This window comes from Carassius gibelio, chromosome B17 (assembly GCF_023724105.1).
Source record: "Carassius gibelio isolate Cgi1373 ecotype wild population from Czech Republic chromosome B17, carGib1.2-hapl.c, whole genome shotgun sequence".
Lineage (NCBI taxonomy): Eukaryota > Metazoa > Chordata > Actinopteri > Cypriniformes > Cyprinidae > Carassius > Carassius gibelio.
The window spans coordinates 4,850,552-4,873,904 of record NC_068412.1 but is presented as its reverse complement, the minus strand read 5'-3'; the positions used below and the strand labels follow the sequence as shown (position 1 = coordinate 4,873,904).

The window sequence follows — 23,353 nt, the reverse complement described above, 5'->3', positions numbered from 1 at the left end:
CACCTTGCAATAGTGTGTTTTGTGAAGATCTCACCTTAGTTCCTCTTTCTACAGAACTGATGGAGGTCATAGCTGTGTGGGTCCAGAGAAGTCCTATCGCTCGTGTAATATCCAGGTACACACTGGAAACCTGACCCATGTGCATGCTAGAAATGAAATTGGATATCTGATCCATTAGTACCATACTAAAGTTGATTGTATATTGTATTTTGCTTTGACATTATTAATATCTACATTATCATTCAAAAGTTTGTGGTCATGAACGTTTTTGCAAGAAGCTCACTAAGACTGCACTTTATTGATAAAAAATACAGTAAAAAAAAAAAGTAATATTGTAAAAAACTATTGCAATTTAAAACAGCTCCTTTTTCTATGTGAATATGTATTAAACTGTAATTTATTCATGTGACGTAAAGCTGAATTTTCAGCACCATTACTCCAGTCTCCAGTGTCACAGAACAGCATTTATTCCACACTGAAACTTCTTGCAATTTTATCAATGCTTTTACTGTCACTTTTAATCCATTTGATGCATCCTTGCTGAATAAAAGTATTAATCTTCGGACCCCAAACCTTATCAGGACTGTCCCGAGGGATCAAGGGATTTCAGAGAGGAGCAGTGCTCTCAGTTTGATGGCTCTGATTTCCAAGGAAAGCGCTACAAATGGCTGCCGTACTATGGTGGTATGTACAGACAGGAAGTGATTCTGCACTGCACTTCGGCTGATTCAACACAAAATGAAATATTTAGCATGGTATACTAGAGGTTCTGTGCAGGTGACAGTACCAATGTTATGCTGTATCTTCTCTCTTCCGTTCAGGAGAAAACCCCTGTGAGCTCAACTGCATTCCCAGAGGAGAGAACTTCTACTTTCGGCACAAGTCTTCGGTGGTGGACGGCACACGCTGCCACCCCGGAGGAAAGGACATCTGTGTGGACGGGCTCTGTAAGGTTAGCACAACTTACCTGAGTGTGGAATAAATCTCATCGAGTTTTTCAATGATGATCCAGATGGTCGGTCAGTCAGCTAGTGGATAATTGAGGCCCAGTAGTGTATTTACATTTTATTTATCTTTAGATAGCAGACGAATTTAGAGACAGAACCACTCTTGGTGAACTCTCTTTGAGTGGGTTCTAGTTTCATTCCCTATTTCTGCTCTGCTGCTAAAGCTATCAAAACACTGGCTGTGTAACAGATCCCCTGCCCACAGGAACACATTTCAGAACAGGTTCTGGCAGACCTCAACTCGAAAATCCTGTCAACGTTTACTCAATGTTGTTCCAAACCCAGACCAGGGCTGTACAAATACAAATTATGAGTAGCTGTATTTCGTTATAATTACATTTTAAATAAGGGGTAATCAGATTACAGTTACATCTGAAAAGTATTTTAGATTACCAGTGATTACTTGTATTTTTATGTCATTTATTAATTTAATATTTAAGTAAACAGTTTGGGGATTTCAACCAACACTACGACTGATTTCCTGTTGAAACAAACAAAAAAACTATGTGCAGCTGTCTGTTCAATTAGCAACTCCAAGTGAGCGATACATGCTCATCATCATGACACATCAATTCTCCTAGAACTCACACTTTGCATTCAGTTAACAGATCCATATGAACCATGCATGAAATAAAAGTGTAAAAAATTAACGATAGCTCTTTGTCCTTTACAGATTAACTTGAAGTTTTCATTCATTCGAAATGTTTAATAATAGATCATCTTTTACTCAGTAATGCAAGCTCATGATCTGATTCGTGAACGGATGATTCTTTTGATTCAATCTTTCAAAATAACCTCTTTTTTTGTTTGTTTAATGAAACCAAGTGTGGAAACCAATGGTTCACAAACTAGATAGATCTGAGATGCAGGGCATGCAAAATCGCTATCCCGACGTCCCGGGGCAATTATGTTTCCAGTCATTGAAACAGATCGAAGCGAATCGTTTGAACTTGTTTCTAAATCTTGCCGATTCAAACACTTAAAACTATTCGCGCACATTCGGATCTTGCACGCACTCGTTCAAAGCATGCGCTGAGAGCAGCATTTCAGAGAATGCACTTAAAAAGAATTGATTCCTCTTTCGTGTATCCTTGCTTCTAAATGAAAACATAGACACAAAATTATCTCAAAATAATTGTCGCTGCAAGTATTCTGGTAAACACAGTCGGTTATGTCTTAAGTGAACTTATACAGTGGAGAAAGACATCTCCTGTGCATTATTAGATTGGATCTGTGCACTTGGTCTTAAAGGGGCAGCAGCCTTTAAATACCTGCTGTTCCATTAGTGCCACCTGCTGTCAGAGAGTGACATCTGCGTCACATTCACAAAGTTAAAATCGGACTATTCTGTTTTAATTAAAAAAAAACATTATTATACAATCCAAGTAACATGTATTTAACTTTTTTTATATCGTAATTCAAATGGTTTCCTCTGATTTAAAATAGGGAACATACACATTTTGTGTTTAAATTAAAATTTCTTTTGATTGTATGATTTTTTTTTTAATTTTGATTTAGGATTTGTTTTAAAATGTAAAGTTAGTTTTATTATTGAACAACTTAACAGAGAAATATGCAACATTTTGTCTTTTGTCTAATAATAAAAGGACACATTTTCATTTATAATTTATCTTAAACTCATTTTATAAAAAAATAATATATATATATTATGGCGGGGTGAAAAAAGACACGACGAGTAAGTACAGGTGAGTTCCCCGAAGGGTGGATTTTATTAATAAATAGTGTGGCAGAAGGCGGTGAGGTGAGGTGGTCTGGTGTGGGGTGCTCAGCTTCCTCTGTGATCTGTGTGCTGTGGCGGTGTGGGTCCGTTGTGCTCTCCCGCGTGCGGTGGGGCTGGGGGTCACACACTGCTCTCTGAAAGCAAGACAGACAGTTAGGATAAGCTGGCTCTCCTGGAGACATCTCTCACCTCTGTGTTCGTTCGCTCGGTGTTGCACGGTGAAGTTGAAGTCCTGGAGCGCCAGGAACCACCGTGTCACCCTCACGTTCGTCTCCTTGGCCTGGGCCATCTACTGTAGGGGGGGGGGTGATCTGTAATGAGAGTGAAGGGGCTGCCGAGGAGGTAATATCTGAGCTCCAGGACTGCCCACTTGACGGCCAGCGCCTCCCTCTCCACCGTAGCATACCGTTGTTCCGTGGGGGTCAGCTTTCGGCTTATGTAGATCACCGGGTGTTCCTCGCCGTCGTGGACCTGGGACCCGGTGTCGGATGCGTCCGTCTGCACCAGGAAGGGACAGTTAAAGTCGGTCACTCAGAGTACCGGCTCCGTTGTGAGGGCTGCCTTTATCCGGTGGAACGCCGCCTCCTTCTCGGGGGTCCACGGAGAGAGGCTAAGGAGGAGAAGTTAGGGATAAAGCAGCGGTAATATCCTGCCAACCCCAAAAAGGCCCTCCGTCTTGGAGGTGGGCCGCGGCGCGGAGAGGATTGCTAACACCTTCTTCTCCTGAGGTCTGATCAGGCCGCAACCCACCTGGTACCCCAGATACTTTGCTTCTGAGAGGGCCAGGTGACACTTCCGGGGGTTGGCAGTCAGGCCAGCCCGGCGCAGTTCCAGTAGCACCCTCCGCAGTCTCTGAGTGTATTACCACGTCTTCAATGTCCCTGGTGTCGCCGTGCACACAGGTGATGGAGAGCTTCGTTTTGGCTTCAGGCCGTGGGGGCAACACCACTGTCTTCACGAGGCTGACCGCATTGCCGGAGTCCAGAAGAGCGAGGAAGGGGCGGCCGTTTAGGTGAATCTCCGCATCTGGCCCAGGATTTCCTTTTTTAACTCCTCGTAAGACTCGTTGAGCGCTGGGGGAAGAGTGAAATAAGCCCGTTGGGCCTCTCCCGTCAGCAGCGGGGCGATGATTCGGGCCCACTCCACCTTGGGCCACACCTCCCGGGTGGCCACGGTCTCAATCATCTGGAGGTACGTGGTAACGTCATCGTGGCATGTCATCCTCGGCAGCAGCTGCGTGGCCTGGACACGGGGGTCAGGCAGCGGAGTACATGCACCGGCAGCCATACGGAGCGCGGCCAGCTCCCGTTCGGTTGCCCCTTGCCGGGAGGCCATGTGCTCCATAATTTGTCCATAACTCACATCCAAAAAGACACTTATTTGGAGACCTTCTCGAACATATCCCATGCAGCGTTGACGACGATTTCCTGATGAAGTGCGTTGACATGCACGGTCTCGCTCTACTCTGGTCAATGTGTGTGCGCAGACGCGCTTTTCAGAGAGAAATGCTCATAAAAGAAGTTCCACCATCGTCTACGTCATTAGATCCATGAACAAAAAAATCCAGCCGAAACGTGTAGCAACCCGGAAGTATGATTTTACTACTTTGGCCTTGTTTAGCATGAGAATCCATCTCTTTAACACTGTGAACAACTTTGCATACACAAAACACTATTTTACCCCCCCCCCCCCCTTTAAAGTTCGGTCCATTCATTAAACAAATCTATTGTATAACTTGTTTTGTCTACTTTTATTATGTGTTTGGTGTGCCTGGATTTGTTTTGAAGCTTGGAATGCAGCACGAAACAGCACAGAATCCTATTCATTAAAAAAAAAAAAAAAATGTTGTCCATAGAAATTCTGTGGAAAATTGATGTTCTTAAAAATAAAATGCAAAGAAAACACAAATCCTATGGGTGGTAGATGTCAGTAAGCATAAAAACAAGACATCAAGTTAATATGTTCCTTTGTGTTACAAAGCTGAAGTATTTCAAAGTATTCTAAAGTATTTAGATTAAGTTACTAAACCTGAGTAATCTACTTTTTAAAGCATGTATTTTGTAATCTGTAATGAAATACTTTTTAAAAGTAACCTTCCCAGCCCTGACCCAGACTCTGGTTCATCTTCAGAACACAAACGGAGGACATTTTTAAAGAAACCTGAGAGATTTCTGTCCCGCCATTGAAAGTCCAAACAATCAAAACTTTGATGCTTCAAAAGGTTCATAAAGAGATAGTGAAATTAGTTGCTTTATTTAATGAAATAATTAATTTGGGCTTTTACTCACATCAGGGCCATTAACGTTAACTAGAACTACGTAAAAAATAAACATGAAGGCAACATTTGTTTATCTCATTGAGGTTAAAATTAATGAAAAATGTAAATATTATTAATAAAAATATATAAATAAATAATAAATAATAGTCTATTAGTGATACTAAAATAACACTGATTCACATATAATCTTTAATCAGCACATGTACACAGAGCTCATCAAATGTTATGAAACATGAAGTGTGAGAAATTTATGATATCATTTTCTTTTTCAGTCATCCAACCCTTTAAATCCGACTCGCATCCAGAAATCCCACCCAACTCACTGGTCAATTATGGAAATATGCAGTTTTGCACATCCCTTCTGCAGGTGCTTTCTTGCCTGCTGTGGTTTAGTAAATATTTTGCGTGCCTAATAGCTTTAAATTCTTGGAATTCATTTTAACATTTAGTCATTTGTTCTTGGTTTTTTAATGAGGTCTATTTAGAATAATTATCATATTCACAATTGCTTTAAAGTTGACATTTTAAAAGTAGGAAGAGAGTGAAAACAGTGAGCTTTCTAAGAGCCTTTAATTGGCTGTTTGAGGTTTCTCAGTGGACGTTAAGAATCTCTCAGTGTGGAGTTGAACAACAGCATCTTTGTTAAATCGTGCAGCCACAGGAAGTCTTTTACCTTGAACTTGTATGGTGTTTAGAGAACTACAGCACTGTGTCTGTTCTTTGTCTGCTCACAGCGTCTCGGCTGTGATAACATGCTGGATTCGCTCCAGGAGGAGGATCCCTGTCTACAGTGTGGAGGAAACGGACAGTCATGCAGTCTAGTCAAAAACAATTTCTCAATGCGAAACCTGCCCAAAGGTAAATGCGCCCAAAATATAACCACATTTACATTTTAGATGCATGTTCCTGTGCCTGAAAAAATCGTTTTATCTCTTGCTTACAGGTTACAATCAGATGTTCATCATCCCTGTTGGGGCGACCACAATCAGCATTAAGGAAACAGTACCAACGCGTAATTACCTTGGTGAGTGTATGTAAGCAGCGGTGGCTCGTGGGTTTTAAAATAGAGGAGGCACTAATTGTATTGGTTTATGGATCCCTACCAATAATAATTATTATTTGCTTAACTTTTTTTAAAATGGTGTTTTGGTTGATTTTAGTCAGAAAACATAAAGAAAATAGGAAACACTTTATTTTGATAGTCCACTTTAGACACTCTGCTAGCAGTAAGTAACTTTGCAACTACATGTCAACTAGCAGTTAGTAGAGTATTAGTAGACTGTCTGCTTAATATCGTCTAACACTTTCTTTGTCAACTTATTGTCAACTTATACTAAGCCTAAACCTACCCCTACCCCTAACACTAAACCTACCCTAACAGTGTACTCTGAGAGTTAGTAGACATGTAGTTGCAAATTTAGTTGATATGTAGTTGACATGTAGTTACAAAGTTACTTATAGATGGTAGAATATCTAAAGTGGACTATCGAAATAAAGTGTAACCAGAAAATAATATCCCTTCTTAAAAGTCTGTTGTGCTGTATAATTAAGACGACTGCTGTAGCCTATATCCAGCTCAGACGTGTTCACTCTTTATTTTTAATTTGTGTATATATACTGTTTGAATGACAGCTTGATAAATCTTTTGGTGATTCAACATTAAATATCACTACTCATCATAAGTACATCGTAAATTATCAGTGCAGCTGGAGACGTTCAAACTAATATCACATAATTCTCTATGTTGATTGGTTGATATACTGTACCAGAAGGGAGGCTAAGCTCCTCTGTGAGGTTTCTTTTCTCAACACTCCTCAGCGCTGAAAGTAAACACTCGATGGTGATTGGCTAAGACATGAACTAAAATGAATTCTAAATTTTATTAACATTAAATCATCCTCGTCCCATTTGTGCCTCCCTCAACGAGACTCCACTGTATGGGAGTAAGATCTAGGGCTGTAGTACTCGAGTCCGGTCTTGGACTCGAGTCCGGACTCGAGACATTTTTCTGTCGTCTCGGACTTGTCTCGGACTCGTTGAATTTGCACTCGGACTTGTCTCGGACTTGGCCATTGGACTCGCCAAGTCTTCTAGTTGGTCTCGACCGAGTCCAGCAAAAAAATAAAATAAAAAATGTCTCCTTCAAAACAAAACCACATTTGCATGATGTCGCGACTGAAACTGTATGGAAAACGCTAGGCGCGACGCTCTCCTTATTTCCAAAGCACTCTGTAATCTGCGCTTGCGCTCCAGTGGCGTCTGCTGTTGCTGGGCAACCATGACCCGCTCTCCATGATGACGCAGAAGTTTCAGCAAAGAATAAATGGAATTCCAGCACTTAAAATCACTTGCAGTAGCTCTGCTAATAGATTCATTTAAAAAATCCTTGTACAACTATGATCATCTGTTTCTCCATCTTGCCTTAGCTTTCAGTATTGTTCCGGGAAAGGATGTGCATGACCAGTGGTGCACTTACTGCGACCTGAAAAGTTTAGATGTTTCTAATTTAATTTTCTACCTGTTAGATTGTGTTTTATTTACGTCTACACCTAGATAGCCTTTTTTTTTTTTATCAATAAACGCGTATTAATGTATAGCCTTATGCAACAATTAAATATGTAAATTTTAAAAACTTTATATATGACATTACATATTTACATTTTCATGTAACAGCCTGTATTTGTATCTGTAACAATCACACATTTTTTCCTATCTGCATTCGGATACAACATCGTAGCCTACAGTTACTTGATAAGACTGTTATGACTTTTTATATATGTTTTCGTAGTTATCACTGAACAAGTATGTCGTGTTAAACTGAATTAATTATTAATTTCTAAAATAATATTTATCATGCAAGCAGAGAGATGTCATGACAAACTTGTCATAGTGATCATTTGAACACGACTGAATCCATTCAATGCGCACATTTTCATTACGCAGAACACTTTGAGCGAGTCTATAATTTATAGTCGACTTCACTAAACAGATGTGTGTGTGCCGCGCAAACCAGCAAAACATAAAGATGCAAACATGTAGGACAAGTATACAATGTTTCCATATCTATGTTGATTATTAGCCTACTCTTGAGAGAGAACTGATTTGGTTTTTGAGAGACTGAGACGCGCAGCGCGGCTGTTTGATTGGAGAGCGCGCTGTGCTTATTCCATTCATTCGTATCATATGGTAGCCTAAGCTTTCAATATTTGCCTTTTAAATATATACAAATAATATAACGTGTAGCTATGATGTATTATTATAGGTAAAATTACTCTTGCAACGCTCTGATTTCTGAGAGATGCACAGAGAGGCGACAACAATGGGGTGTTTGATTTGCTCTCTTTTCACTCATAAAGTTTACATTCATTCACTTCTGGCGCTGATGCCCTGGCTCACCTGTTATCTAGCAAACACCAGACTCTGTCAGCTTTAGCCGAGTATTCAGGCAGAATTATTCCTTGTCCGTTATTCGTTTTTTAAGCCATTATCCGTGCCATTCCGAATAAGGTATTCGGCTTCAGGCACAACCCTAATTATTACATTACATAGGCCTATTTTATTTTTACATGCAACATAGGGTCATATAGTAACAGCTCCACGCAATATTGTAATTCTAAAATTCACGTCGTACTTGCAAACACTTTGTATGCATTATGGTTAATACATGCTGGAGTAGTCGATTGTTTCTGACAGTGCTCGACTAGTCTATGCAAACACTAGCACAGTATGACAAAAATTGCGGTATTTATGTGCGCATGCCCAGTAGAGCCAAACATATCCATTCTAGCTTTGCTGCGCGCATTTGTCATATCCCGAGCTTTGCGTGTGTCTGTGCACTGTGCCAATTAGGCATAGTCATATACATTTTTGACCACAGATATAATGTCAACAAAAAATAAAGTACATAAAAATTATTGGACCTTACAGTTCCAAACTTTGTTTGTTTATCCAAGTTTAGCTCCCAGGGTCGGACTGGGGGTAAAACCAGTACTCATTAGCAAGGCCCCAAAGGAAGAGAGGGCCCTTGAAAAGTATGAATCTGAAATATATTTTATTTTACCTGGATATTTTCATGGGTGGGGGGCATGGGGGCCCATCAGGACTGCCTATGCATAGGGCCCAGGATCTTGTTTAATGCCCCTGTTAGCTTTAACCCTAATTATACACACTTGAACATAATCAAGCTCTTACTAGACACACTAATCTTCCAGGTGTTTTAAGGCCAGTTGGAGCTAAACTTTTCAGGACATTGGCCATCCAGGAAGTAGTTTGGAGAGCCCTGTCCTACCGAGTTGTTACTTTGCACATGCTTTTTGATCATTACAAATAATAATGTAAAATGATTTTCTTAGAATAGGAGATATGCTGTCTCTCGCATCACAAACATTATCAGTAGTTAAGTATGTGGTCTTGAATAGGACCCTTTTTCACTCATTTGGACTCGGTCTTGGACTTGGACTCGAAACTTTTGGACTTGGACTTGACTTGGACTCGAACCTCTTTGGACTCGGTCTTGACTCGGTCTCGACTAGTCCTGGACTTGGACTTGACTTGGACTCGACAAAGCCGGACTTGACTACAGCTCTAGTAAGATCCTAATCCATTCATCAGCATCATTGACCTTTGTATCCTTGCATTTTTCCTCTGACAGCAATCAAAAACCTGCGTGGTGAGTACTACCTTAACGGACATTGGGTGATCGACTTCTCTCGTTCCACACCTATTGCTGGCACTGTGCTGTATTACCAGAGAGGAACCGAGGGGGAAAATACTCCTGAGATAATCACAGGCCGCGGCCCGACCACTGAGCCCCTAGTGATAGAGGTGAGAGCACATTTAAGGATTCCTATTAGATTTGAGTGTGTGTTAATTAATGTTGGAAGTAGAATTCACAATTAATCAAAACAAAACTGGAAGTGGCTAGTGCAATTTAATCGAATAAATGTATGAGCTGCATGTTTCAGAGTGAGGCACTGCAATGAAGGAGAGCCTGCAAAATGTAAACAAAAACGTGCTGCTTGCCTTCACCTGTTTGAGACATATTTTCCACAGAACACTATGACCACCAGTGTCTGTTTCTCTACAGCTAATCACTCAAGAGGACAATGAGGGAGTGGAGTATGAGTATTATCTGCCGAACGGACGCTCAATGGAGGGATATTACTGGAGCTATGGCTCCTGGTCTGCCTGCAGCAAGGAGTGCAGCTCAGGTCAGTATCTGAGCACCAATAAGTAGTTTGCACTGAGGAAATATGCCAGGCTCAGCCGCTGGGTTTTGTAGAAGGACACGGGAAGAGTGTCTGTACATTTAAGGCAAGATACAACAGGCAAGTTTGACTGAAAGTTTCATTCCTGTCTGTTTTCTTAAGGGCTTTACAGAGAGGTTTGTTTAGATAATAGTGTTATGCAAGCTGATATATGTAACACTATATCCATAAAAACATGATGCTTTTTTGCTGCCTTTAATATGATTCTGACAGTATTTATTTAGAGAGTGGTAACAAGAGAAACTTTGAACCTGGCTTTATCCAGTGTTCAGATTTCTGTTTTGGATGTTTTTGCAGATGAGTGCATATTTAGTCTCATTTGTATACACTGAAAAATTAGCAATATGATAATGGTAACATCTACATTGTTTAATGCAGCTTCACATAAATAAACAGGAAAATAACAATGTTAACGATGTACTGTAAAATAACAATGTCAAATTATGAAACTATTTTAGGATTTAAAGCAGCTCTTAAGACTGTAGTGTAATCACTCAGCTCAGTTTAGTTCAAATTCGGTTTACTGCCATAAACAGCTAACCAGGCTTTTTACACGGGCATTTTGTGGATTCTGTTAAAAATGCATAGATTTGTGTCACAAACACCCTGGACTGATCAGGACAGATAGGGTGTGTATCAAGCCAACCGGCTCCAGTGGCATATCCTGTGGAAGGAAAGCTCTAAAGTGGCACTGTTTGAAGAGTATGAAGGGGATGTTTAATTTCTGGTTTATTTAATCTCTGATTAAAGACTAGCTGCAGCAGAAATCTTGAGGCAGTTTGGATGTTGTTTTTACTGAAGTACATCAGGAGCAGTTGCAGTTAAGACACTTATCATCAAAGCTTGGGAGGGCTGCTGTTGGTGAGATGCACATGATGATGCATAATAACAATCTTTATCAATATCTAGTAAGAAGGAAAGCAGAACGGGGGTTGGGTGCCAGAATACAGCAGTTTATGTTGTAACTGGTGATTCTGGAAATCTGAACAAAAATATTTCAAACCTGGAAGACTTTGGGCCTATAATGTCATTGTTGTTTTCATGTTTATTAATATTTTTTTCATATAATGCAGGTATTCCCTATTTTTTTTTGTCAGCCAGATCCCTTAAAAGTATTTACTTGAAATAACTATTAATTAACTAGTATTTACTTGAATAATAAATTTCAGTAATTTAACAATACATTTGCATTTTTACAGTTCTTTGATGTTGGTTAATGGTCACATTGACTTGCAGAAGAACAAATAAAATGTATTATATTTTTAGCGTTCAAGTGTTTAAATTATTATTATTTAAACATTTTATGATTTTACTAATTATTAACCCTGCTGCAGTTATTACATTAAGCCCAGTTTGAGAAACCCTGGTGTATGATATTGACATAAATATAGAATGTGTTTTTCTTTACTTTTTTATATCAGTATTGTACTTTGATGGTAAGTTTAAAACAAATTTGATAAAAAGTAATCTGAAAGTAATCTCAAAAGTAGTATGAATGTATTACCTTAAACAAGTAACCAACATTATGTAACTAACTACAGTTTTCAATATGTAATTTGTAATCAGTAACAGACTACAATTTGTAAGTACTGAAATCTACTCTTCTGTAGAACAGGATCATTGCATATGCACTAACTTACACTGATCACCCCAGCCTGTTCATGTTGTCATTAAAGCAAAATAAGGACCAAATTCTCACATTTTTAACAAGGGTAAAGCCAGCTAATGTCACTATTAGAACAGTGTATCGCAACCTTTTTGACTCAAAAATGATATTCAGAGGTATTTCTGATATTTCTGCTGTGATGACAAAAGTTTTTTATTTACAGACAATAGGAGTGACAATATGTTAAAATTCTGTAAAATAATTAAAATATTTAAATAAAAACATTCTGGAGGTTCATGCTAATTTCAAACCTTGTCTATGTAAAGAAACTATTGGCAACATATTCTGAATAATTAAAATAATTTAATCAGACAGTGATTATCAGATTCTAGATCCATCACTGAACTCTGGCCAGGGGCTGGAGCCATCACTGGGCTGTACTCCGGGGCTGAAGCCGACACTGGGCTGTGCTCAGGGGATGGAGATGACACTGGGCTATCCTCTGGGGCCAGGGCTATCACTGGGCTGACTCTGGAGCTGGAACCATCACTGGGCTAAATGCTAGGGCTGGAGCCATAACTGAGCTGTGGTTATGGGCTGGGGCCATCACTGGGTTGTACTCAAGGGCTGGAGCCATCACTAGGTTGTAATCAAGAGCTGGAGCCATCACTGGGTTGTAATCAAGAGCTGGAGCCATCACTGGGTTGTACTCAAGAGATGGAGCCATCACTGGGTTGTACTCAAAGGCTGGAGCCATCACTGGGTTGTACTCGAGAGCTGGAGCCATCACTGGGTTGTACTCAAAGGCTGGGGCTATCACTGGGTTGTACTTGAGAGCTGGAGCCATCACTGGGTTGTACTCGAGGGCTGGAGCCATCACTGGGTTGTAGTCAAGAGCTGGAGCCATCACTGGGTTGTACTCAAGAGCTGGAGCCATCACTGGGTTGTACTCAAAGGCTGGAGCCATCACTGGATTGTACTTGAGAGCTGGAGCCATCACTGGGTTGTCCTCAAAGGCTGGGGCCATCACTGGGTTGTACTCGAGAGCTGGAGCCATCGATGGGTTGTACTCGAGAGCTGGAGCCATCACTGGGTTGTACTCAAGATCTGGAGCCATCACTGGGTTGTACTCAAAGGCTGGGGCCATCACTGGGTTGTACTCGAGAGCTGGAGCCATCACTGGGTTGTACTCGAGGGCTGGAGCCATCACTGGGTTGTAGTCAAGAGCTGGAGCCATCACTGGGTTGTACTCAAGAGCTGGAGCCATCACTGGGTTGTACTCGAAGGCTGGAGCCATCACTGGATTGTACTTGAGAGGTGGAGCCATCACTGGGTTGTACTCAAAGGCTGGGGCCATCACTGGGTTGTACTCGAGAGCTGGAGCCATCACTGGGTTGTACTCGAGAGCTGGAGCCATCACTGGGTTGTACTTGAGAGCTGGAGCCATCACTGGGTTATACTCAAAGGCTGGAGCCATCACTGGGTTGTACTCCGAGGCTGGAGCCGACACTGGGCTGTGCTCAGGGGCTGGAGCCAACACTGGGCTATACTCAGGGGCTTGCACCATAACTGGGCTGTATTCTGTGGCTGGAGCCATCACTGGGCTGAATTGTAAAGCTGGAGCCATCACTGGGTTGTACTCCGGGGCTGGAGCCGACACTGGGCTGTGTTCAGGGGCTGGAGCCAACACTGGGCTATACTCAGGGGCTGGCAAAAATAAATGAGCTGTGCTCATGGACTGGAGACATCACTGGGTTGTGCTCAGGGGCTGAAGCTGAGACTGGGTTGTACGCTGGTGCTGGAGCCATCACTGAACTCTGGTCAGGGGCTGGAGCCACCACTTGGCTGTGCTCAGGGGCTGAAGCCATCACTGGGCTATACTCAGGCTGTAGCCAACACTGGGCTGAATTCCACAGCTGGAGCCATAACTGAGCTGTACCAAGGGCCTGGAGCCATAACCGGCCTGTACTCTGGGGCTGGAGCCAACACTGGGCTGAATTCCAGGGCTGAAGCCACTACTGAGCTGTGCTCATGGCCTGGAGCCATCACTGGGTTGTACTTAAGAGCTAGAGCCATCACTGGGCTGTGCTCAAGGGCTGGAGCCATCACTAGCTGTACTCATGGGCTGGAGTTAGGAGATTTAGCAATCTTAGGACTGGGCTGACACTCTGGAGAGAATTCAAGAACAGACTCTGGGCTGAAGACTGGATAGAAGAAGTCGTCTTCTTCAGAACTACCCAGAAGAAAGTAAAGGCTGGATCTGCCACTTTAGGTATCAGGTCAGCTCTGTTAGAAATCATCTTTCAGTCTTGGGGAAAGACAGGTGGACTGGGTGACATGGTCCCAGTGCTAAGGTATATGGAGGGTGCAGGCTTAGGTGAGCTGGAGTGCCCACATGATTTCGGATGGAGACTGAATGATGATAATGATTGCACTCATAAACTGCATCAACTACAACATTTGAATTGTTCAGACAGAGGACATAAGCAATGAAGTTCACTAAGGGCCTATTACAATCAACGGGAGAAAGGAACTGACATAACTCATATTTATAACTTCAGTCCCATCCAAAAGCAGGCATTGAGAAATGTATTGCTTCAACTCACCAGATGGGAGTTTTCCAAGAACTCCTCCACATACCACTCCAGAGGTCATCCGTGCTGTTGGTGAGGAGTTAATCTTCAGCCCGGTTTATTAAATCCTTGTTTTGTTTCTGCATTCTCTCATGGGTTTTTAGGTGCAGTGAAGCACACAATGAAAAAGATCGGTAGCACTTTATTTTACAGTCCTGTTCCCCATGTACATACTATGTACTTATTATAGTAATTACAATAACTATGTAATAACTAGGTACTAACCCTGAACCTACCCCTAAACCTAACCCTACCCCATGTAGTTACCTTGTATTACCAAAACTTTCTTAGATAAATACACTGTAAGTACACTATAAGTACATGTTAGTACACGTACTGTAAAATAAAGTGCAACCAAAAGATCCTTAGGAAGATGTTTTAATATCTCTTAAAAACATGAAACAGGAGGAAAATACAACCACTATAACACAAACAAACCAAATCAATACAGGACAAAGGGGAACAGGAAACTGAGGGCTTAAACAATAAGCAGACATGGGCCCAGACCAGTGAGGCACACCAGAACAGAAAATTCCTAATCCATAACAAAAGAAACAAATAATCAGGGAACAAATAAAGGAGAGCTGAACTAATTAACAGGTTAGTTAAAATCAATCATGAAACTGAAAACAGAAAAGACATAAAAACTAATCAAAAACAAACTATAAACAAACAAAAAATGTAACAACTTTTTATTACCAATAAATGTGTACTTTTCCCATGTTTGCTCAATAAGCCATTTCTGAGCAATTTAAATTTTAGAGCTTATTTCCATCTATGCATCCATATATCTAGGCTTTCCAATACTGTGGGAGCCCCTGGATTACAAATAAAAATTACAGGTTTAGAGGGAACTAATTATAAAAAAAATACAGCTTGAATCTTGAATATATATATATATATATATATATATATATATATATATATATATATATATATATATATATACATTTTTTTTTTGAAGCCTTAATGCTTGTTTTGTCTTATGTCCAGGTGCATCTCAAAAAATTAGAACGTTGTGGAAAAGTTCATTTCAGAAATTCAACTCAAATTGTGAAATATGTGTATTAAATAAATTAAATGCACACAGACTGAAGTAGTTTAAGTCTTTGGTTCTTTTAATTGTGATGATTTTGGCTCACTTTTAACAAAAACACACCAATTCACTCTCAACAAATCAGAATATGGTGACATGTCAGTCAGCAAATCATATCAAAACACCTGCAAAGGTTTCCTGAACATTTAAAATGGTTTCTCAGTTTGGTTCACTAGGCTACACAATCATGGGGAAGACTGCTGAGCCACAAGGAGGGTAAGCCACAAACATTCATTGCCAAAGAAGCTGGCTGTTCCCAGAGTGCTGTATCCAAGCATGTTAACAGAAAGTTGAGTGGAAGAAAAAGATACACATCTAACGATAGAACCACAGTCTTATGAGGATTGTCAAGCAAAATCCATTCAAGAACTTGAGTGAACTTCACAAGGAATGGACTGAGTCAAGGCATACAGACATGCAAGGAATTTGGCTACAGATATCATATTCCTCTTGTTAATTAAGCCAGTCCTGAAGCACAGACAAAGTTAGAGGTTTCTTACCTGGGCTAAGGAGAATAAGAACTTAACTATTGCCCAGTGGTCCAAAGTCCTTTTTTCAGATGAGAGCAAGTTTTGTATTTCATTTGGAAACCAAGGTCCTAGAGTCTGAAGGAAGTGTGGAAAAGCTCACAGCCCAAGCTGCTTGAAGTCCAGTGTTAAGTTTCCACGGTCTGTGATGATTTGGGGTGCAATGTCATCTGCTGGTGTTTGTCCATTGTGATTTTTGAAAACCAAAGTCACTGCACCCGTTTACCAAGAAATCTTGGAGCAATTCATGCTTCCTTGTGTTTACCAGCTATTTGAAGATGCTGAGCTTCCATACCACCTCAGCAGTGCCACAAACTGATCACCTCCATTACACGCCAAATTGAGTAGGTAATTAAAGTAAAAGGAGCACCTACCAAGTATTGAGTACATGTAAAGAAAACGAACATTCACTATAATTCACTAAAAATATATATATTTATTTATTGGTCTTATTAAGTATTCTAATTTTTTGAGAGTGAATTGGTGGGTTTTTGTTAAATGTGAACCAAAATCATCACAATTAAAATAACCAAAGACTTAAACAACTTTATTAATTGATTTAATACACAAGTTTCACAATTTGAGTTGAATTACTGAAATAAATTAACTTTTCCACGACATTATATTTTATTGAGATGCGCCTGTAAAATATTTTTTACAGGTGCATTTTTCTGGTTGAGAACTATTGTGTTTGTAGGCTGATAATATTATGCCCTGCATGCAATTGTTGTGGTTGGGATTTTCTTATGTATTTGTTATGCATTTATTCATGGTTGGCATATCTGTATTGAAAAAGGGTTTATATTTTTCTGTAATTTTGCAATTCTTTTTCCATATATTCTAGGTTACCAGTCACGTCTGGTCTTCTGTACTTTTGATGATGAAGCGTATTCTGATTACCTGTGTGCTTCCGTCCCTCGACCCCTCAGTAACCGCACATGCAATGAACAGCAGTGCCCACAAACCCGCAGGTACAGCATTTTCAGCTCAAAGTTTAGTTTGTAGTTTGTTTGGTGCATTAATATCTGGAATGTCTCTTTAGAGTGTTTATGTAGTATCATAAACTGATTTCTCCCCACAAATGTGTTTTAATGTTTTGTTGTAAATTGCGGTCTGACTTGTTGAGAACCGCTGGGTCTCACAGCTTTGGCTGTACTGTTCCTGTTCTGTAAGGATGGCGTATGTGTACGAGCCACGCTTGTGGAGGCCCATGGAAGCACCACGAGTCTATGTACAAGTGTACAGGTAACAGCCTTCAGAGGCTGAAATACTGCAGCGCATGACCTCAAACACACATATGTGTCCAGACTATGCAACCTCTCAGGAATCTCACATGTTTCATGTGCCTCTGGACTACATTATGAGATTTTCGAAAGAATTTTAAGCGTCTATGTGTAACTGATTTCCTGGTACGTACAGCACCAAATTTTATTAAAAACAGTCCATCAGTATAACAGTGTCTTTTAGATCTTTATGCCCTTTGAGAATGAGCTGGGTAGTAAATGAATGACAATTTAGATTACAGTTACTAAACTAATCTGAAAAAAAAAAAAAAAAAAAAAAAACCTGGAAGACTTTGGCCATTTCATTGCGGATTTCATGTTTATTAATGTTTGTTTTATTAAAGTGATCAAAAAAAAAAAAAAAAAAAATCAATCAAATCCCTCTGTCCTACAATATTAACTTAAACAATGCATTTGCATGTTCTCTGCTGTTGGTTAATGGTCATAAATAATTCCATTTAAATCTATAAATGAGTCAAAAGTAATCTAAATTAATTCATATGTAGTCAGAATAAATTACCTAAAATTAGTAATCTTAGTTACATTACCATTACATACATATAAAGTACAGACCAAAAGTTTGGACACACCTTCTCATTCAAAGAGTTTTCTTTATTTTCATGATTATGAAAACTGTAGATTCACACTGAAGGCATCAAAACTATGAATTAACACACGTGGAATTATATATGGAATTATATACATAACAAAAAGTGTGAAACAACTGAAAATATCTCATATTCTTGGTTCTTCAAAGTATTACCTTCTGCTTTGATTACTGCTTTGCACACTCTTGGCATTCTCTTGATGAGCTTCAAGAGGTAGTCACCTGAAATGGTCTTCAACAGTCTTGAAGGAGTTCTCCGAGAGATGCTTAGCACTTGTTGGCCCTTTTGCCTTCTGTCTGCGTTCCAGCTCACTCCTAACCATCTCAATTGGGTTCAGGTCCGGTGACTGTGGAGGCCAGGTCATCTGGCGCAGCACCCCATCACTCTCCTTCTTGATGCCTTCAGTGTTACTCTACAGTTTTCATTGTCATGAAAATAAAGAAAACTCTTTCAATGAGATGGTGTGTCCAAACTTTTGGTATGTACTGTACATATATTAATACTTCTATATTTTTGTTTTTATCTCTTTTTAGTTTCTTGATCCGTCAAATTAATCTAAATGAAATGAGAACTCTCGCTTTGCACCTAGCTCAAATCAAATACGTTTTTATATATTTCCTTTCAGTAAATGTTTATTCTATTTAAGTGCATAACATAATGTAATACTGTCTGGCTCATCTAAGAGATTGTTCAGATCATTAGTGTGTTTGAGTTCAGTTCGCACCAGTGTTTTACATGTTTAGTGCAATGTTTATGTCTTACAAGCACTCGTTCCTTCACATGTGAAGATGAACCAGGGCAACTGTTCAGCTCAGAGCTTCACTCGTCTCTTTGAGCCTGCCTCGTGTGTCAGAGGAGGTGTTTCTCTTCTGCTTTAAAGACACTGCAGTAGTTTCCCCTCAGTAAATATTTCTCTGAGCTCTGAGCTGAGCTGCTGTCTGTGTTCTAGGTAGGTTGTTGTGTATTATAGTTTCGTGGACACTATCAATCTATTTTATATGAATAGATTTTATATACATGATGGGCCTAATTTACTAAGAGCCAATATAGAGAGTATCAATTAACTTATGCTGTAGTAGTATAGTATGTGCGCTTTGTAGATGAATAATTGTGCAGGTTGAACACATTATAGAAATAATGTTATAAAAATAACATTATATAATGTTATATAAATAATTTTTACCAAATATTGGTCACAGCTCAATGCCATATTACTTTTCATATATATTCAGATTTCATATAATCTGTATATTAGAATGATTTCTGAAGGATCATGTGACACTGAAGACTGGAGGAATGATGCTACAATAATTTAACAATACATTCCCCTTAAAAAAATAAAAATAAACAGTTATTTGATATCGTAGTAATATTTCACAGATACTTGAATAGCTGGCAAATGAAAATGAATATGACATGAAAACCTATTTGGCATGTGTGCAATCACAATCTTTAGTTAATTCTTATATTGCATTAGTAGATCAGCAGTTTTCACATGCAAACCTGTTGTAAATCATGGCCTACATGTATGATCTAGATGTTCTGTTGAGGTCACTGTCTGGGTGTTTTCGGTTTATCTGAGTGTATTTGCGTGTGAAGTAGAAAGCAGTATTTGTCTGTTAAAATAAAAAGTCTTTCACTTGTCTTAGCGGTAAACCCCTGGGTTTTTCTTCTGATGTTCATGTACAGAAACCTGAAACTGTCGTGGTCCCTGAGCAGGTCGACTGCCAGAGAACACGTGCTTTTGCTTTTTGAATACATTTGTCCCCACCGTGACGATATCTTCAGAATGATTCTCTCATCTTCAGGTTTCTGGGAGCACCTGCTCAGCTTTGACAGGCCAAGTGTTTCAGCTGAACACTTGCGTTGTCCTTGTCTTTTTCCAGAATGCAAAACCTTTATATGTATGTTTAATGTAGGTGTGTAATTGTAAACCGTTAAATCTAGGTTAAATCCAATTTCTGTGGAATGCTATTAGTTACCACTGCAAATCATTATGACTTGTCTCATCAGTTTTGGAAACCGTTGAAATGTTTACAGTTGCTCTGTTTAAAACAGAATTCAGTAGACTGTGAATAAATGTTTAAAATAAATATATGTAAAATCACTAACAAACCGTATTACTCTGTAATTTTCGCTCTAAGAATGAGACATTTATCATAGGATGTTTAAGTGCCTTTTACATGAGGCAAATTATACACAAATTATACTCTATTATATTATGTTTTTTATTATATATATATATATATATATATATATATATATATATATATATATATATATATATATATATATATATGATAATGCATAAACAGAAGTTTATCTGCTAGAAAAGCAGTCCCTCCTCAAAAGGAGTGAATTATGCCTTGGTTGCTTGCCATTGAAAGAGCAAAACTGAATGACGTGTCACAATATTTTTTGTGCTAATAGATCTTAAATTGTATTTAACCTAGAGCATTTTCATACTCATGAATGTAAATGTTTCATTGGGTTAGACTGGCGCTGTGGAAGCTGGTATTGGGTAGGCCAGCTAAATGAATCCTCTATAACTCACTGTGATTGTGCTTGCTTTGCTCGTGTGTGTTGACGTGTGTCAGCTGGGTGACCGGGGAGTGGAGCCCGTGTCCGGTGACCTGCGGCGGGGGTCTTCAGGTGAGGAGAGTGGAGTGTATGTCTCACGACTCGGCAGGATCGCGAGTGGTGGAGGATTCCCAGTGTGCTTCCTACACACCCAGACCGCTCAACCAGCAGAACTGTAACATGCAGAGATGCGCTCAATACCGAGTCTCCAGCTGGAGCCAGGTACATAAACTACACTTTATGAAAAATAATATAAACCAATTCAGATAAAATTGTAAGAATGTTTTTTGTGTGAATCTTTTAAAACCTGTCCACCCTAAAATTAAAAAGAACTTTGTTTAAATAAAATGTTTTCATTTAAGAAAATTAAGCATATTTTTGCATTGTCATATTATTTTCATAACAATTGAGCATTCTTAATAAATCTGATTCTGAAAGTCATTCTTGATACTGTAATGTAAAGAAATTATTATAAGTTGTAGAGTGTTTATACTCCACATTTAGCTGCTATTTGTATTATTTGTTGTATTCTGGTTTAAATACAGATACTGTAATTTTGTAAATTTATTTATTTCTTACAGAATAACACACAGTAATGAAGAGTTATGGAATTGTAGTTAAAAAAAAAAATACAAAAATAAAAACATAAACCATTTCACTTTATAACAAAGTTCCATTATATTAATTAGTTAACATAACTAACATTGAAAAATATATCTAAAAATTTTGTAATGTTAGTTAATGATAAAATCTACATTAACTAATGCATTGTTAAAACCAGAAGTTGAATCTATTAGTATTATTTAATTGGCCTGAGTAGACATAAAATAAATAACATTAAATTAATAGTATTGTTGAATAATAAATAAATGAGAATAAAAACTGTAACGAATGTAGTGCACATTGTTAATATTAGTAAACCCATTAACTTAAGATAACTAGTGGGACCTTATTGTAAAGTGTCACCATAACATTTAGTAGAAAATTTACTTAATTGTAATTAAAATTAATGTCAAATCATCTTATTGGTTCTAAAAAGGTTTTTATTAAAACAGAATTTATTTTTATTTCTGAGATTTGTTAGTCTTTTAAACATTTCTTCTAAATTCTTCTTGCATTTTACTTTTATTTTGTTTCATTTGCTTTACTTTATCTTTCATTCCTGTATGAATTCAAACCTGTTAATGTCTGTAGTGCTCTGTGACGTGCGACTCTGGGAAACAGACGCGAGATGTGGTGTGTGTGGGTTCAGACGGAGCTTCTTTGGAGGACTACGCATGTGGGACCCAACCGAAGCCCCCCAGGACCCAGGCCTGTGAGATGCCCGTCTGCAGGAGCCCCATTGGCTGGCACATAGGAGACTGGGGTCTGGTAAGGAAGAATCCACACCTCATTTACAGACAAGCCGTTGGATAAGCATGCACCCTCCCTCTTGATAAAATATGACACAAGCTTACCTGCTCATAAACTCTGTCTGAAGTGCTCTAAGAGCTGTGGCTCGGGGCTGCGGGAACGGCAGGTGATCTGTTCAGACAGACAGAGAAACCTGTACAGCGTAGAGGAGTGCCAGTCCAAACCCAAACCTTCTACCGTGGAAAGATGCAATGCACAGCCTTGCTACAGGCCTCAGGGTACACAAGTTTGTTTTTTAGCTTTTTAAGTGCTCCTCACACTTCCATTCTTGTTTTTTCAGAGTGATTTGTACACATATTCTACACATGAATGCATAACGTTTTCACATATGATACATGATCTTGTTTATTACAGAACTATTTAAATGGGTTTGATCCAGTTCATTTATGAAGTTTCTTTCTTTCTTATATTGGTACGAGTAGAGGTGCCCAGCATGCAGGACCCAACCGGTCACGATAACACCATTCATGGCTTCCTGCCGTACATCGAGGATCCCACATTAGGTTTGTTTCTAAACATAGTTGTCCATCCATCCATCTTTCAGTCCGTACAGTACACACATGCTGTATGTAAGGCTGATCTTCATCAGATCCCAGGTTAACTTTTTATGCTGGTTAAAGATGATCTTTGTGTGTCTGAAACATTCATTAAAGTGCTTGTTTTTTTTTATTGTTTAACACAGCAGAAACTCCTAAAAATAATGCTGTCCACAATCCTGATGGGACGCCTCTCATGCCTCACTGTAGCCAGACCTACTATGGCTGCTGTCCTGATGGAAGTACCCCAGCCAGTGGACCACAGAGCCAAGGCTGTCACCAGGACCAAGGCCTACCATCGTGCACATGGAGCAGGTACACATGGACTAAGATTGGTTAATCACAGGCACTCATTTTATTTATGGCCCAGTATATAATTTCTTTCTTACAGAATAACTGTAAGTTACCAGAAATGTAATGCAAATGTATTTCTCTCAGGTACGGCTGTTGTCATGATGGTGTGACCATAGCCCAAGGTCCCAACAAGGAGGGCTGTCCAGATTCCTGGCCACACTGGTCTCCAGCAGTGAGTGTTTCATTTGCACATATCAAATTGTGTTGAAATGCTCCAGAACAGTATTTCAGCAGCTTAATCCAGTCCATGTTGTTTCCATTTAATAAGAGTACTTAGAAGCACCTTCAGATGATTACAATAAGCACCTACTCTTACTCTTTGTGAAATCAACTCGACTCAAAGTCATACTTTTATAAAGCACTTTCAAAAGTGCAAGGCACACCTACAATAGGTGCTGTGCATATCAACCCAAAAAATTAAAGA

At 39.3% G+C, this 23,353-nt stretch overlaps 1 protein-coding gene across 3 annotated transcripts in view; it reads left to right on the top strand.

Annotated features, from left to right (window-relative positions):
* paplna (papilin a, proteoglycan-like sulfated glycoprotein) overlaps window positions 1-23,353 on the top strand; it is a 46,093-nt gene that overhangs the window by 7,850 nt on the left and 14,890 nt on the right. Inside the window, exons 5-19 of one of the 3 annotated variants that reach the window (XM_052580596.1) lie at window positions 55-115; window positions 582-684; window positions 822-952; window positions 5,761-5,884; window positions 5,970-6,050; window positions 9,678-9,850; window positions 10,113-10,236; window positions 17,000-17,126; window positions 17,329-17,400; window positions 20,644-20,848; window positions 21,821-21,997; window positions 22,107-22,257; window positions 22,462-22,542; window positions 22,725-22,890; window positions 23,014-23,101. In XM_052580596.1, coding sequence (XP_052436556.1) covers window positions 55-115; window positions 582-684; window positions 822-952; window positions 5,761-5,884; window positions 5,970-6,050; window positions 9,678-9,850; window positions 10,113-10,236; window positions 17,000-17,126; window positions 17,329-17,400; window positions 20,644-20,848; window positions 21,821-21,997; window positions 22,107-22,257; window positions 22,462-22,542; window positions 22,725-22,890; window positions 23,014-23,101 — 1,864 coding nt within the window. Of the gene's footprint in view, window positions 1-54; window positions 116-581; window positions 685-821; window positions 953-5,760; window positions 5,885-5,969; window positions 6,051-9,677; window positions 9,851-10,112; window positions 10,237-16,999; window positions 17,127-17,328; window positions 17,401-20,643; window positions 20,849-21,820; window positions 21,998-22,106; window positions 22,258-22,461; window positions 22,543-22,721; window positions 22,891-23,013; window positions 23,102-23,353 lie in introns of all 3 variants that reach the window. The other 2 variants (XM_052580595.1, XM_052580597.1) reach the window with 2 other exon arrangements.